This window comes from Suricata suricatta, chromosome 16 (assembly GCF_006229205.1).
Source record: "Suricata suricatta isolate VVHF042 chromosome 16, meerkat_22Aug2017_6uvM2_HiC, whole genome shotgun sequence".
Taxonomy (NCBI): domain Eukaryota; kingdom Metazoa; phylum Chordata; class Mammalia; order Carnivora; family Herpestidae; genus Suricata; species Suricata suricatta.
In genome coordinates this window covers 19,490,270-19,506,534 of record NC_043715.1, presented here as the reverse complement: position 1 = coordinate 19,506,534, position 16,265 = coordinate 19,490,270, and the positions used below count along the sequence as shown (strand labels likewise).

General features: G+C 40.7%; 1 protein-coding gene across 1 annotated transcript in view; it reads left to right on the top strand.

Moving 5' to 3' along the window:
• The first annotated feature begins 7,460 nt into the window (after window positions 1-7,460).
• The window catches only part of LOC115279716, a 50,271-nt gene continuing 41,466 nt past the window's right edge, over window positions 7,461-16,265 (top strand). The window contains exon 1 of the mRNA XM_029924235.1: window positions 7,461-7,682. Coding sequence (XP_029780095.1) covers window positions 7,461-7,682 — 222 coding nt within the window. The remainder of the gene's footprint in view (window positions 7,683-16,265) is intronic.

The window sequence follows — 16,265 nt, the reverse complement described above, 5'->3', positions numbered from 1 at the left end:
CAGAGAGAGAAAGTAAAAAAAAAATTTTTTTAAGAGAAGTACATCAAGTTTCCTGAGGAACACAAACGATTGAGTTGCTTCCTAAAAAAAAAATAAAAACAATCCCATAACCCTAACACTCGGTACCCCCCAGGAACCCATGTTGAAGCACACTGTAAGCTAAGACCTTGAATCAAAGACTCAGAGGAAAACTTAAACCTCAAAGCAGAGACAGTGCATTTGTACACGTGAAGAGCACAATTTGTTTACATGTCTTCTAGAACTTTATTCTCAAAAGAACGTCTTATTTCTATTCTTTAGCCTATTATTCAGTCTGGTTTGGCTGGACCTTACTTTTCTTCTTCAAGTCCCAGTGGTACAATGTTGTTTTCAGTTTGCATCTATGAATAGACCTACAAACACTACTGACCTTGGTAGAGGAAGCCCATGCTACTAATGGAATTATTTTCAGACTGGAATTACCCCCAGGAATTCAGCAAAATGTGGGGTAGTGATAGTGTGTTATCACTCCACAACCTTTTCAGTCTGGTTGTGCTCTCTCTGTAATCTTTAAATTCTTGATCTCAAGGATTGCAAGTCACTGTCTCTTCCAAACCTAATGGTTTCTTCTCAGCCTTCAGTTATTTCATGATTTTTTTTAACCATTTGATCCCACCTGCCTCCTTGCAATGAGTCTTCTAAATTTTTTATAATTTTTTAACTCTATTGCATACTTTTAGCAGTAAGACTTTTTTAACATCCAAATGACTGCATTCCCAGCCTTAAAACGTCGATGACTTTCCTTTGCTACCATGCTACCTCCCCCATTGTGTGGAAGACCGAAGTCTGTGCACTCTGGTTGACATTATCTCCATATCCTGTCCAGTGTCAGGTGCGAACCCAGGTCTCCGGGATCAGCCCAGGTGGGCTTCTAGGCCACAGTGGTTGATTCCAGAATCAGCATGTAACCTTCTTTTCAATCCCAGGATTTCTAGGGTGAGACATCCTCTTTCCTTTTAAACTAGAACTTGAAAAGATATGGGCCTTGAAGTGCTCACAGCCATTCTGCCAACAGGTGTTGTGTGAGAATAATCCATCATGGAAGAGACCAGTTAGATTTTCTATTAGAGACCTAATGGACACCCCAGTGTTTTCTGCTCAATCCTGGGTCAGCTGACATTTTTCAGTCTCTGCTCTTGCTCTTTGCCTCAGCACTCCTGGACAGCTGTTTCTGTCCTGAGGGGTCACCTGTTACCCACTTCTCACAGTTCCTTCATGGTGCTGCCCTGCCCATCCCTCAGAGCCTAAGGAGTAGATGTTGATGTTCTCTTAACCTCCTAAAGCACCACTGAAACCAGACTATTTGAAAATAAGCCTGTGTCCTCAGGTCATAATGCAGACAATATCAGAAAGGCATATAAAACTCAAAGCTAGATTGTGTATTCTGGACTCTTTTAACTGAATTACTGCTTCCATGCATCTAAAGGGGAATACCTCCTCCCCATCATTCCATCCGGCCTCTGGCCTGCTGCCATATTGCAGGAGCCAGATTAGGACACACACACACACACACACACCCCTACACCAGTGGAAGAAAATCTTAATTTCTTTACCCCTCTCAGAATCTGTACTCACATTTTCCTGAAGCCCTTACAAAGAGAAATCTTTGTGTCAGACTTACTTCTCCAGAGCAATAGAGAAAAAATTAAAAATAATGGTAGCGATTTTTAAATTCAAATCTGACTCCATTTTTATTCATCAACATTTTAGAAATACATCAGCAGTTTAGTCACAGGACACCTAGTTACATGATACACCTTTTATTTCATATTTGTAATAACATCAAAGACACATACATTTCTGTTTCCAGTAATTCAATTAAAGGAGAAATGATAGGCTGATCTTAATAACATAGGAGTAAAAATCCTGCATCGCACATTAGCAGAAGAAATACAAGATTGTTATGACCGAAGAGGATGTATTGAAGGATGAAAGAATGGCTAAATGTTAGAAAAGCTAATGTAATTCTCCATATTACATGATTAATGGAGAGAAATATGTAATCTTTCCAAGAGATACAGAAAAAATTAAATAAAATTTAACACCTATTCATGATTTAAACAATAAAAAATACTTTTAAGAAATTAAGAATGGAGGGGAACTCTTTTAACCCAATAAAAAATAAATGAAAATTTAGAAACTTTTCCATTAAACTCAGGCCAAGATGTGAATTCCCATTTTTACATCAACCCTGTTCTGCGTATCTTAGCCAGCAAAGGAAGGAAGGAAGGAAGGAAGGAAATAAAGGGAGGAATGGAACTCACTGAAAGGGAAGAATCAAAAGTGTTCACAAATAACATTGCCTTTGTTGAAAATATGAATATTTACAGGCAATTTACTGTAACTAATTAGTTTATCAGTATTGTTAAATAATTAATGTCAAATACACATTAAAAAACCTAGTTTTTTAACTTATTGTCAAATTGGTTTCCATATAACACCCAGTGCTTCTCCCCACAAGTACCCTCCACCATGACCATCACCCCCTTCCCTTCCTCCCCCTCCCCCTTCAGTCCATGGAGAAAACCTAGTTTCTTATAAGTAATACAAACAAATTAGAAAATGCAACTTTTAAAGATTCACAATAGCAACAAAAACATAAAACACTATGTAAAATTTGTAAGAACTTATAGGAGATGAAGTAAGACCCAAGAAAAAGGTGAAATATACTATGGTAATATATGGGAAGATTTGATATTTTAAATATACCAATATTTCTTAAATTAACCTGATGTGAGTCTTATACTAAAATATATTCTTTACCCTCATCAAATATTATCAAAATCCCAAAGGATTTATCTTGAGAAACTGGATAAGCTTAACCCAAAATTAATATATATAGGTGGGGGACAGAGAACAAAAAGGTGAGGATTAAAATTTAACAACATTTAGTATGAATCCATAATAATGATTTCAGAGTGGTACTGGGGCAGCAATGGACAAATAGATCAGTCTACCTCTGTGCAGATATTATACTGTGGTAATTAGAGAGTCTCATAAGCACATATAAATGGGTGTGTGCTATATTTCATGTTTGGCTTTATAATGAGGGAACATGGGTATGCAGTTTAATAAACAACACTGAGTTGTGAAGGGGGCTCCAGACTATTATCCATGTACAAAATGAAATATATTTAGATGCTTGCCTCATGCTAGAAACACAAAAATAACTTCCAGAGGTGCACAAGGTCAAAGACTGATGCCACTACTCTCCATGTTAAAAAACCATCCTAAATATAGTTGTAAGGACATGTCTATGAAGTTAAAGTGTGTGTGCATTCATGGGAGGATTTCTTATCAATTTTAGGACCGTAGAAGGAGAATGAAATGAGAGTGGGTGGGTCTTTAGCTGTATTTCTAATATTTTATCTCTTTTCCAAAAAAGTTAGGTAAACATGGCAGAATATTAACAGTTAAAGTGTGGCCCAGCACCTTGGTGGTTCAGGTGGTTAAGTGGCCAACTCTTGATTTGGCTCGGGTCATGATCTCATGGTTGTGAGGTCAAGCCCCGTGTCAGGCTCTGCACTAAGCATGGAGCCTCCTTAAGATTCTCTCCCTTTGTTCTCTCTCTCTCCAACTCTCTCTCTTTCTCTCTCTCTCTCTCTCTTTCTCTCTCAAAAAATATAAAAGTAAAAATAAATACTGCAAAAAATATAAAAATGTAAAAATGTGGTCAATAGGCATAGTAATATCTGATTTTTAAAATACTTTTATCTATATTGAAATACCCTATAATTTAGAAGGAAAAAGAAGCAATTATGATACTTCAGTCACCAAGTATTCAGTCAATTAAATGCACCATTTTAACAGAATGAAGGAGAAAGAAAACATGAGAATTTCAATAAATGCAAAAATACTTCTGTTAAAGTCAATAGTCATTCATGATAAGGGAAAAAAATCTCTCAGAAAATTAGGAATGCAGTAAATCACTTAATCTCATAAAAGGCACTAGACAAACTACAGCTAACGTAATGCTTAATAGTAAATATTGAATGCTTTCTCTTCTATACAAGAAATAAGGCAGATATGTTCACCCTTAACTCATCTAGCAAACATTGTATTGGAGGCTCCAGTCAGTGAAAATAAGGTAAGAAAAAGAAATATAAGACATACCATTATAAAAATAAGAGTTTAATCTTTTTTTATTTACAGATGACATGATTGGGTACATAGAAATATCAAAAGGCAACAAATAAACTACTGGAGTGTAATAAGTGAAATTAGTAGGGTCACTGCATGCAAGGTCAAAATGTAAAAACAAATTGTGTTCTTACATAACAGGAACAGAAAGTTGGGAAATTAAAATCTCCAAATTTATTGAGACATTAAAGGAGACATAATTAAATGGACAGAGATATACCACATTCAAGGATAGAATAACCTGATATTGAAGATACCGTTTTCCCAAAAATGCTTTATATTCAAATTAGTTTCACTCAAAATCCAGTACATTTTTAATAGAAATTAACTGTATACAGATGCAAAGAAATGAAAAGGACCTGGAATAGCCATTGCAATATTTAAAATGAACAAAATTAGCCGTTCCTGGATGGTTCAGTCAGTTGAGCATCTGACTTGGTTTTGGCTGAGGTCCAGGTTGTCACTCCAGGATCATGGGATTGAGCCCCACATCAGTCTCCGTGCTGAGCATGGGGCCCGTGTAAGGTTCTTTGTTTCCCTCTGCCACTTTCCCCTGCTCTCTTTTTTCACTCTAAAAAAAACTTACTCTTTTGAATGTTACAATGTACTGTAGCACTACAATAATTAAGTGCTCTCTTAGTTTGAGGGCAGACAAATGAGTTAAGCTGGGAAGGAAGCTTAGAAATAAACCTACATGTGTGTGGTCACTTGATTTTTAACAACAAAATAAAAATAGACCAAAGTGATTCAATATAAAAAGGAAATCTTTTCAATAAATGGTGCTGGAGTAACTGGATATTCACAATGGGAAAAAACGTCTTAACCCTTACTTACCACCATACATAAAAATCGTTTTGAGATAGGTAAGAGGCCTGAATGTAAAAAGAAAAAAGAGAGATTGAGAGAGAAAGAAAGTCAATAAGGATAGGAAAAGCTATTCAATGTAATTAATCATCATAATTTAAAATTAACAAGTTAAATTAATATTCATAATTTAAAAATAAAATATTCAGAATTAAATACATGGTGCCCCACAGCATGGCTGAAATTATGAGGTCTGGTAACAGCAGGTGTTGGTGAGGTTGTGTAACTAAACTATCACCACCACTTCGGAATCTGACAAGTTCTGACAGAATAACCTATGAGTCAGTCAGTCTACTTCTTGGCATTTAAGAGAAAAGAGTACATATGCCCTTAAAGAGACTTCTACATGCATGCTGTATGGAGTCTTTATTTATATTAGCCCAAAACTATAAACAACCAAGTGTCCCCATCAGTAGAAAGATGGATAAACAAATTGTGGTATATTCATACAGTGGGAATGTTGGAATACTAGTGGGTCATGACAAAGAACAAGCTCTCTAATATGGTTAACAAGATGAACAAATCTTTAAAATGTTATGTTAAGTGAAATAAACCACACGGGCCAGTAAATACTGTAATGATTCTATTTGTGCCCAAAGAAAGGAAGGGGAAGTCTGACAGGGTAGGAATGAGTCAGTCCATTCTGACAGGTTAGGCTGTGTTGTGGTAATGGAAAAGAGGCATTAATAATCTAGGGGAAAGTCTCAGAAATACCAAGCTGCTGTAGCCTGTGGGAATTCTTTTGTAGTGACTATCCAACAGGCTTTTGTAACAAGAATCTCTAACATTTAATTATAACCTGTTAGCTTTGGTGGGTTTTCTATACTCATCAAAACCTTCTATAGAAACACATGTACCATTTTCTGTAAGTTTTGTTTTGTGAAAATTAAAGTAGGTAATGACACAGTGTGTAACAAAGAATAGAGCCAATATCAGTGTTCTGAGTCAAAGCTCACAGTGAGGACACAGCTCTCAAGGAATCTATGAAAATCGTGAAGAGGCAATTGGGCTGTCCTAGAATCATGGATTGGGGCTACGCCTGAATTTATCTAACTCTTTCTTAAATTTTGTTTGTTTGCTTGTTTGTTTGTTTAGAGAGTGTGAGTGGGGGAGGGAAGAGAGAGAGAAAGAGGGAGAGAAAGTGAGAGAGAATCCTAAGCAGGCTCCATGCTGTCAGCACAAAGCCCAGTGTGGGGCTCAAACTCACAAACCTGAGATCATGACCTGAGCCAAGATCTAGAGTCAGACACTTAACCGAGACACCCAGGTACCTCTGAGTGTATCTAACTCTTAAGAAGAAGAGATGCCTTAGCTAGTGATGTTATCAGAAAGAGAAGGAATCAACATTTTGTGGAATGGTCTCAGAGTGGCACTGGGGAATTGCTCCATAAATATTAGTTTTACTGTAAGACCTGAGAGAATTATGTAACTTCTGATAAGAAATGACGCTGTTAAAGAGTTACAGTGTAACCAGAAGTATGACACAGCAGCCTCAATACCATCCTGCGGTCCATGGCTGGGTCTCAGGATAGCCACCTGCTCTTCATTGCAGAAGGACAGTGGCTTCTGTTATGCTAATGCGAACTCTGCGCAGGCAGGCTGTGTTTCCTGCCTATTTGCAAGGGTGACCAAAAACCTAGAAGAAAACTTCTTCATTGCATAATAGGGTTAGAGCCACACTTTTCCCTCATAAATGTGAAAGCTGAAACTCAGGGCTATAAGCCAGACATGGGCGGCCCAGGGTGGGGCCGGCAGTTAAGAAATGTTCCATCCATTGGGGAGGTATCTTCCGCCTGATCCCCAACCTTAATGAAACTTCAGTGGGGCTTTTTAATTTGGCATTTCCACTTGTTTGTCTTTTCTTTATTCAATTTTTGTGTCTTTCTACTTCTCAGAAACAAATGTTTTAATAAGAAAAAAATCAGGGAGCATGGCCTGATATTCCTCCTCATCCCCTTGGCTCCACTGACAGTGCTGCTAATTCTGGCTCGGCATTGACTCTTCTGCCTATACTTGCTGACCTGTCTTAATTCCACCCGTAGGCATCTCTACCCTGGATGTGCGAAGCGGCCTTCCTTGGGGTTGCTCTGCCTTTGTTCTAGTCCATTTCCAGGCTCTTCTCTGCACTGTCCACAGCCAAAGCTCTAAAATGGAGTTGAGCTCGACATACCGGGTTGTGAAATCTTCAGTGGTCTCCATTATCTAAAGTAGAGTTTACATGCAGGCTGCCTATAGGGGGGCTGACGGGACTCCCCTCAGGTTTTTGCATGTCTTCTTGCAGTTTCTGCCCAACCCCATCTTGTCTTCCTTTTGCTTTTGCCCCTAGAGTTGAGACTGGACCCTCTTCACTTAGTAGCACAGAGAGTACCTAGAGGTTTCCATCCTGTGGGACGGCTCCAAGCCAGTAACTAATGGGCATGAAGTATGAAAGCGTGACAGTGAACCCCTGGCCTCAGGTCAGGACAGGTCTCAAGTATCACTTCCACCGCAGAGCTCCCCCGCAGGAGCAGCCTGGGACTCCTGTGCGCAGCCTTGCCTGCAGACACGCTCCTGCCTGCCCACCGCTGGCCTGCCCCACATCACCACCCATTCCCAGGCCGGCTCTTCCCGGGAACACCTTATTAATAACCCACCTGCAGGTGAGTCCTCACCTTAGAATCCACGTTTAGGGACCTGACCTAAAGACACTCCACCACCCACAGGCCAAATTTAGATTTTAAAACATTGTTTGTTATATTTAATTTTCAAGCTGAGTATTTTTATTCTTTTAATAGTTTATTGTCAAATTGGTTTCCATACAACACCCAGTGCTCTTCCCCACAAGTGCCCTCCTCCATCACCACCGCCTCTTTTCCCCCTCCCCCCCCCTTCAACCCTCAGTCCGTTTTCAGTATTCAGTAGTCTCTCAGGTTTTGTGTCCTTCTCTCTCTCCAACTCTCTTTCCCTCTTCCCCTCCCCCTGGTCCTCCATTAGGTTTCTCCTGTTTTCCTGTTAGACCTATGAGTGCAAACATATGGTATCTGTCCTCCTCTGCCTGACTTATTTCACTTAGCATGACACTCTCAAGGTCCATCCACTTTGCTACAAATGGCCATATGTCATTCTTTCTCATTGCCATGTAGTACTCCATTGTATATATAGCCAAGTTTTAAAAACACAAAGTGCTATAAAAAAATTTAAGGATCACCCCCCTTTCAATGAACATCTACTAAGCAACATTATTTTCCATGTGTCATCTTTTTCAGTCCTTATAACAAGGGTACAGAGTTGGTCTCTTCCTGCTCATTTTATTAAAAGAGAAAAATTAAGTTTCTAATGTAATTGTGATCATGATCACTCTCTGGCTTCAAATCTTTCACTTAATTTCCATCCACACACGACAGTGCCTCATCTGTGGTGCAGACTAGAACACCTGGGGAATTTAAAGTCTTGATATCCAGCCCCTATTCCAGAGCAATTCAATTAGAACCCCCAAGAGAAGGACCTGGTATTTTTCAAAGTCTTCCAGAGGGTTCCAGTGCACAGCACAGCTTGAGAATCACAGATCTAGAAACCTCACTCTCCTCATTGTGGTCTACAAATGCCTACATGCTCAGGCTCCTAGCTACCTAATTAAAATGCATCTTATCTCTTCTCCCCAGAGCTTAGCATCCTGGCTTCTTTCTGTTCCTCAGCTGTATTTCAATAGCTTCATCACCCTCAGGGTTTTGCATCTGTTCTTCCTTCTGCCAGGATGCTTGTTCCAGGGGTTCTTCATGTGATTGACTCACTAACATTCTTCAGGTCTCAACCCAAATGTCACCTCTTCTAAGATCACTACTTGGGCCACTTCATCTAAGGTCATGCTCAGTGTCATTCTCACCTACCACCTGCTTTATCTCTTTGGAAGCATGGTTTACAGTCTTGGTTATATATTATTGACTTGTGTGTTGTTGGTCTTACCCATTTTAATAGAGGATACAGGAAGCCTAAAGACCATTCTATTCTTCTTTACTACCATATTCCCAGTATCTGGAAGGGTCTGGTTCAATAAATATTGCTTGAAAAAATGAATGAAGGAGAATGAATGAACTCAGAGAATTTAAGTGATTAATCCTCAGCCCCATAATTGTATTCAGTATTTGGACTCCAATGTTCTGAGTCCAGGTTCATTGATTTTTCCCAACACAATCTAACCATTTGTGTTTTCACTCTATTCACACATGTTTAAACCAACAAGTTAGAAAGACTTACTGTAGCTAATAAGGAACCTGGGACGTGATAACTTGGAGGTCACCTTCTGTGATGTGGCAAGGAGTAGGCGAATGGGCATGGCACAAAACCAGCTGTGTAAATAGCATCACCTCCAGTCCAATATAAATGAAGTCAGTAAATTATGCTTCCAGACCTTAAACCATTTATTTCACCATGCTGGAGAAAGGAAAAGGAGTGTTTAGAGAAGTAATTTCTCTGCCCAGGTATTTCATTAAAAATGGAATGGAAGGGGCTCCTGTGGGAGAACATAGCACCTGATATGATTTTGGGAGACACTTTCTTACAAAATGGAATAATCAAATGGCAGTTTACCTACCCCAGTCAGTTCTCACCGTTATCAATAACTGAGGGCCACAAGCTGGGATGAACTCCAGCCCACAGTGTGCCCTGGCAGAGACACAGAAGTCCACATCAGCCCTCCACCAGCAGAAGCAATAACACTGGTGTTAATAACAAGTCTCACCTTTGTCAGTTCTTTGGGTGATAGCTAGTGTGTGTGTGTGTGTGTGTGTGTGTGTGTGTCTGTGTGTGTGTGTGAGTGTGTGCGTAGGGAGGTGATCTTAATATTCTTCTCCCTCTCCACTGTTTCTGACAAGGGAAATATACCTATGGATAATATTTTGTTGGCTTAATGTGCACAACAGAATCAGCTTTTGCTCCTTTGCCACCACAATAAAACGACCTCATCCAGTATCAGTATCAGAGAAGGCTAAGTCTGGGCAGCTATGGCTGAGAGTTGGCTATCAGTATTTACCTAACTAGCATTTGTTCTTAAAGGATAATTGAAGGACAAGGGTACAGAGATTTCAATAACTTGTTTTCAATAACAGTCATTTTCTTTGAGCTTCGTTATAGTTGCAAGAACAAAGCAAGAGTTCTTGTTTCCATTTGAGAGAAGAGGGATCTGAAAGGAAGGCCATGCCACTTGCTTACAATCCTTTGGTTACTGAGTCACAGAGTTGGGATTCAAATACAGACAGAGCACAGTTTGTAACACACTACAGCCTTGAGGGGCCTCTGTGGGTGCTAATAATAATAAAAATGGTAACACTAGTATGATTACTATTTATGTTAATATTTATTATTAATATTAGCATCTAACAAATGTTAAGTACATGCCAACGCTGTGAGTGTATTAGGCATCTAATTCTATTTAAATTTCATGCACAATGTATTTAATTCTTACCACAACCTTATTAAGTGGGACCTATTACTGTCTCTTTATAGATAAAAATACCAATGTTCAGAAAGTTTAATGGCTTGCCTGTAACAGTCTAAAGGTGGCAAAGATGCAATTCAAACACGTATCTTTCAACCTCCTTTTGCTCTTCCCCGGTGCCTCACGCAAAACACACCAGATATCATCAGGCTTCTCACAGCAACAACCATGAACCAGAACATGAAACCAGGTTCGGCTACTAAGTCACGGCGCAACCTTTGGATGAGTCTGTTCTCCTCTCCTGTGGACTGCGGGACTGGCCAGCATCTGCTGCATCTTGATTTCTCCTCCAGTGTTCATTTCCGTAACATACAAGTGAGAATAGAGCAGGCAAAGCCACCATCTGGTAAGCATTCCAGGTGGACTCTCAGATGAGAAATTGCCAAGCTTAAACTTTAACGGTGAACCTGCTTCTCTGGACATGAGTCTCAGGAAGACAGAGGAGCAGGGGCTCCTGGTAGAGGAGAGGCAAGAGATAGTCCCATGGCCTTTTGCTATCCCTTCAGGAGCAGGAGCAAGTGGCTCATGGCCTCACCTCATGCACTGTTCACAAGGGGCTTTGGGACACACACACACACACACACACACACACACACACACAACCTGGAGCTGAGAACATAATTACATGAACTTGAAAATGAGGTAAAGACCAAATTAAAGCAGAAAGCCTTAGGCATAAATACAAATGGATGACAACTGGCAAATCCCTAGTGGTAGCAAGTTTAAAAAAAAAAGGTGAGAGAGATCCTCTTGCTATTAATGTAAAAGTTGAAAGAAATAAAATGTGGGAGGTAACACAGAGGTGGAATCCAGAGGTTTTGGATTCCTCACAAGGCTCCGAAGAGCTACCATTGTCATAGCAATAGAGTCATCCGGCCCTGGACTGATGGACTCCATTTGCTAAAATCTTGTCCAAAACATAACCAGTTAGTGATGCTGCTGGGATTCAGAATCAGGGTGTGCTTGTCCCACGTTTTTGCTTTTAACCAGTGTGATAGACTGTTTTGGGGCAGAGTTTAAGAGCAGCTCCCATCACAAGCTGTATTCCTGACCAGGGAAACCCTCTTCATTCAAGGGATAATACAACTTCTTCATCTCTAGTAACCAAGTTTGCCACCTCGGCTCTCTTGGCTTCTTCACTTAGCCCCACACCAAGTACTGCCTTTGCCTCGTTGCTTAATGCACCTCCCACCACTAAGTCATTGTTCTCTCTCCACATTATGTGTGACATTCATTTCTTCCTCAATACTCAAAGTCTCTGTATTTGGTTATTGATCACTTATTAATTGATTGGTAGATTCATGAGTCTTCAAATATCTCCAAGGTGAATACTTCAGTGCCAAACTCTGTCTAAGGTGCTGAGCACATAGAGGTGAGGCAATGAATTGAGGTGCAGGAAAATTCCTTGGTGAGTGCACAGTGCAGTAAAGACAATGTTAGGCCAATGTATCTCAGCTGACAGTGGAGAGGGTGCCGCTGAGCTATGTGCGGGGGCTGAGAAAATGAACAGAAGGAGCCCCAAAGCCTGCCCAGGTGAGGGCAGTAGGTTCCCTAAAAGTGATGCTGGAGTGAAGAGTTGTTCAGCCTTGCCTAGGATGGTGTGCACAGGAGGACCGTGATGCTCCAACTCTGTAGTGCATGAAAATCGCCAGGGGACCAGTCGGGAAAACAGAACATGGGCCTCATAACATCATGGGCCATAGAGTCTTATATAGCCATCTGGGTGGTGTCATGAACATGAGCTGTTAACAAGTTCTCAAAGTGTTTTCATTTCAGGTGGTCTGAGCTGCAGCAGGCAGTCAATTAGTACTTGCTAATGAATACATACAAACGCACTTACATATATGCCACTGGAGTAGACAAATACATGCTTATTAAGGGACTCCTTGTGGACATTCCATAACACTTCCCCCTCCTCCACAATGTAGTTATTGCACCGAGTGTCACTGGATGAGAGTCCACTTTTCAGGAAGCTCTGGAAGCTGAAATGATGGATAAACACTCTTAGGTCAAAATCTTAGTAAGAGGCTTAATGAACACCACCACCACAATAACTGTTCACTGACAGGGAATGTGAAGTGAACGTTTTCACTCAGACTCAGTTGATAGAGCTGGCTTCCTCTGCCCCACAGGGCCTCATTTCCCTCCCAGTGGCAAGGCCAGTGCCCACCTCTGCCTTTATACCTCTGATGCTTCCCTAAAATCCGGTCCACCCTGAGTCTTAAAGTGCCACAGTGTGAGCTGTAATTGTCCCTCAACACAGATGCTGGCTTTGCCTCCCCAGCTAATTAACTAGCCTCAAAGCTCTTGATTTTTGATATCCTAGATGTCTACCTGTCACATCGTAGCTATTGCCTAACTACTCACCAATCATCCAACGAAAACTTACCTAAATTAATCATTCATGCATGCAGCGGGTATTTCTTGAGTATCTACTAGGCGCCTAGCCCTGTTCCAAGCACATTGTGCCCTGCAATGAAAAGGCAGACATAAATCTGCTCAGAGAGCTTGGGAAGACCGTCATTAAAAAAATAAGCAAATGTTTAACCCTATTGAGTGTTTTAAGAAGAAACTTGCAGGTCATGAAAATAAGGAAATAACAGAGGTAATAGTGTACATGAGCCTGAGAAACTAGAAAATTCAGGACATAGCATCCTCAAAAGGCTGACTCAAGAAAGGGCTTGGCATCTTCATCAAGGTGAGGTGGTGAAGTAGGAGAGAAATAGTGTAAGACTAAGTTGGAAAGGCAAGATGGGCTAGATGACCAAGCCCATAGAGGTGCCTTCGGTATACTGAAATGAAATGAAAAGCCATTTAAGGGTTTAAGCAAGAAAGTGACATAATTTGTTAAGAAGGATGCCTATTGTGTAGCTATAACACATTTTTATGTATGTATTAATTGATAGAGATTTTGATTGTTTCTCCCTGTTGGCCATTGTGAATAGTGCTACTATGAATGTTCATAGACCAGCTTTTGTGTGAATCCCTATTTTCAGTTATTTTGGGTATATACCTAAGGGTGGCATTGCTGAGTTAATTAAATACTTAGCTTCTTAAGGAACCAACACAGCGACTACACCATTATACATTACCACATCTACATGAGAGGGTTCGAAATTTCTTCACACACCCATCATGTTACAAAAGGGATGAACCGTGAAGACATTATGTGAAGTGAAAAAAGTCAGACACAAAATGCTATGTGTTGTGCTGTGTACAGCTCAGTTTATGTGAAATGTCTGTGATAGGCAAATCCATGGAGTCAGATGGGAAAGTAATAGTTGCCAGAGGGTGGAGGAGAGAAGAAATGGGGAGTGACTGCTGGTGGGAGTGATGAAGTTCTAAGTTCTAGAATTAGACAGAGGTGACAGTGGTTACACAATATTGTGGATGCATCTAATGCCATTAAATTTTGCACTTCAAAATGGTAAAGATGGTAACTTTTATACTATATGAAATTTTAAAAAATGGATGCCTAACAATTGCATGGAGCATTAATTAGGAGGAGGACATGAGGAAGGCTGTGTGGAGTTGGCTTCGTAGTCTGCATAGGGGACAATGGAGGCTCTGAGGAGGGGGGAGGCCTTGGGATCCTGCAGAGACAAATGGAATTCCATTCACTTGATGCCTCATTATTCCTTCTTAATGCAACCTCTTTTTCTGTTTCCCATCAATTTACTTCTTATACCCACTGACTTATCCCTATGTCTCTCCTCTGACTGAATCCTCGATTGTACCAGATGCATCCATGTCTTATTGCATTTGTTAAATAAATAAAATAAGTCAGTAGCATCAGATAGCTTAAGGTTATTTGTGCAAACCTGCTGAGTGGCTCTCCTCATTACATCTTCCTCTCCACCTTGCTACCCTAGCCAACCTGGGGTCCTGGGTTGCATGGAAGGAAAAAGGTCCTGAAATCAATACAGTATTTAATGGGAAGGCACTGAAGCGTGGCCAGCCCAGAAGCAATCTGCTGACTCGAAGCATCGGGAGGGCTTCTCAGGCCTGGCTGCCGCCTGCCCAAGCAGTAGTAGAAGCCCCAGAAAGACAAATTGCAGTCATCAATCCCAGGGAAGAAAGACTTGCATCCTACCTCCTGTATCAGCAGGAGGGAGAAAGAGTTGCAACCTGGTAGCTGTTTCTAAGATAGTAATGAGGATCCTTCCGACACTGGATGACAGTAGACTTGAAAGCAAGTCGGAAATCACCCGGTTTCCTGTTAGCAGCCTGACTTTATATGCTACGGGGTCAGCATGGGCCAGGCCTGTTGGCGTGACTTTGCAGAAAAGGTGCTCTGATCCCATTAATATGGACTCTGCCTCCCTCGACCCTAACACGAATAAGCATGCTGCCATCCATCTGCACAAAGATCAGGTAGAAGGAGGAGAGCTCAGAGCTGTGAAAATAAACACAACAGGCTTATGCCAACACCATTCACTATACTCTCTTCTAATGTTAGGCAAGCCCCTGTGCCAAGTATAATGGAGCCTAGTGCTGGGCATCATTACATTGCATTATTGAAAAATAATAATACAGTAGGCATCCCTCAATAGAAAGCAAAGTAGCAAGGAGGTTAAGACAATGGCCTCTGAAGTGACACAAACCCAGGTTTAACTGTTGTCTCTACCACTTCTGAGCTGAATGACCTTGGTGGCAAGATTACTTAGAGTCTTAAAGCCTCAAGCTCCTTCTTTGGAAAATGGACATAAAATAGAGATAATCATATTAATATCATAAAGCTACTGAGAAGTATATGATATGATACATGTGTGTTATCTATGATATGGCTTGCGTGCTGGTGAAGGACTCACACGATAACACATAACCTACATATAACAAACGTTCAAAACTTTTCAATGTCATTATTATTGGAATCATCATTTTATGCAAAAGCAGAAATCCCTTTGCTATACCAACCTCACTTAGGATGAGGACAGAATATGTCCACAACTATAAATGACTAACATACTTTTTCTTAACCATCTCCTCACCAGAGGTTCTTTTCTTCTTTTTATACTTTATTGTCAAGTTGGTTCCCATTTAACACCCAGTGCTCATCCCAACAAGTGCCCTCCTCCATGCCCATCTCCCGCTTCAGCCCTCAGTTTGTTCTCAGTATTCAAGAGTCTCTCATGGTTTACCTCCCTCCCTCTCCCCAACTATTTTCCCCCTTCCCCTCCCCCATGGTCCTCTGTTAAGTTTCTCTTGTTACACTTTTGAGTACAAACATATGGTATCTGTCCTTCTCTGCCTGATTTATTTCACTTAGCATGAAAGCCTCGAGGTCCATCCATGTTGCTACAAATGGCCAGATTTCATTCTTTCTCATTGCCATGTAGTATTCCATTGTATGTATAAACCACATCTTCTTGATCCATTCATTAGTTAATGAACATTTAGACTCTTTCCATGATTTGGCTATTGTTGAAAGTGCTGCTTTGAACATTGGGGTACATGTGCCTCTATGCATCAGCACTTCTGTATCCTTGGGTAAATCCCTAGCATTGCTATTGCTGGGTCATAGGGGAGTTCTACTGTTAATTTTTTGAGAAACCTCCACATTGTTTTCCAGAGCAGCTGCACCAGTTTACATTCCCACCAACAGTGTAGGAGGTTGCCCATTTCTTCACATCCTCGCCAACATCTATAGTCTCCTGATTTGTTCATTTTAGCCACTCTGACTGGCATGAGGTGGTATCTCAGTGTGGTTTTGATTTATATTTCCCTGATGATGAGTGATGTTGAGCAT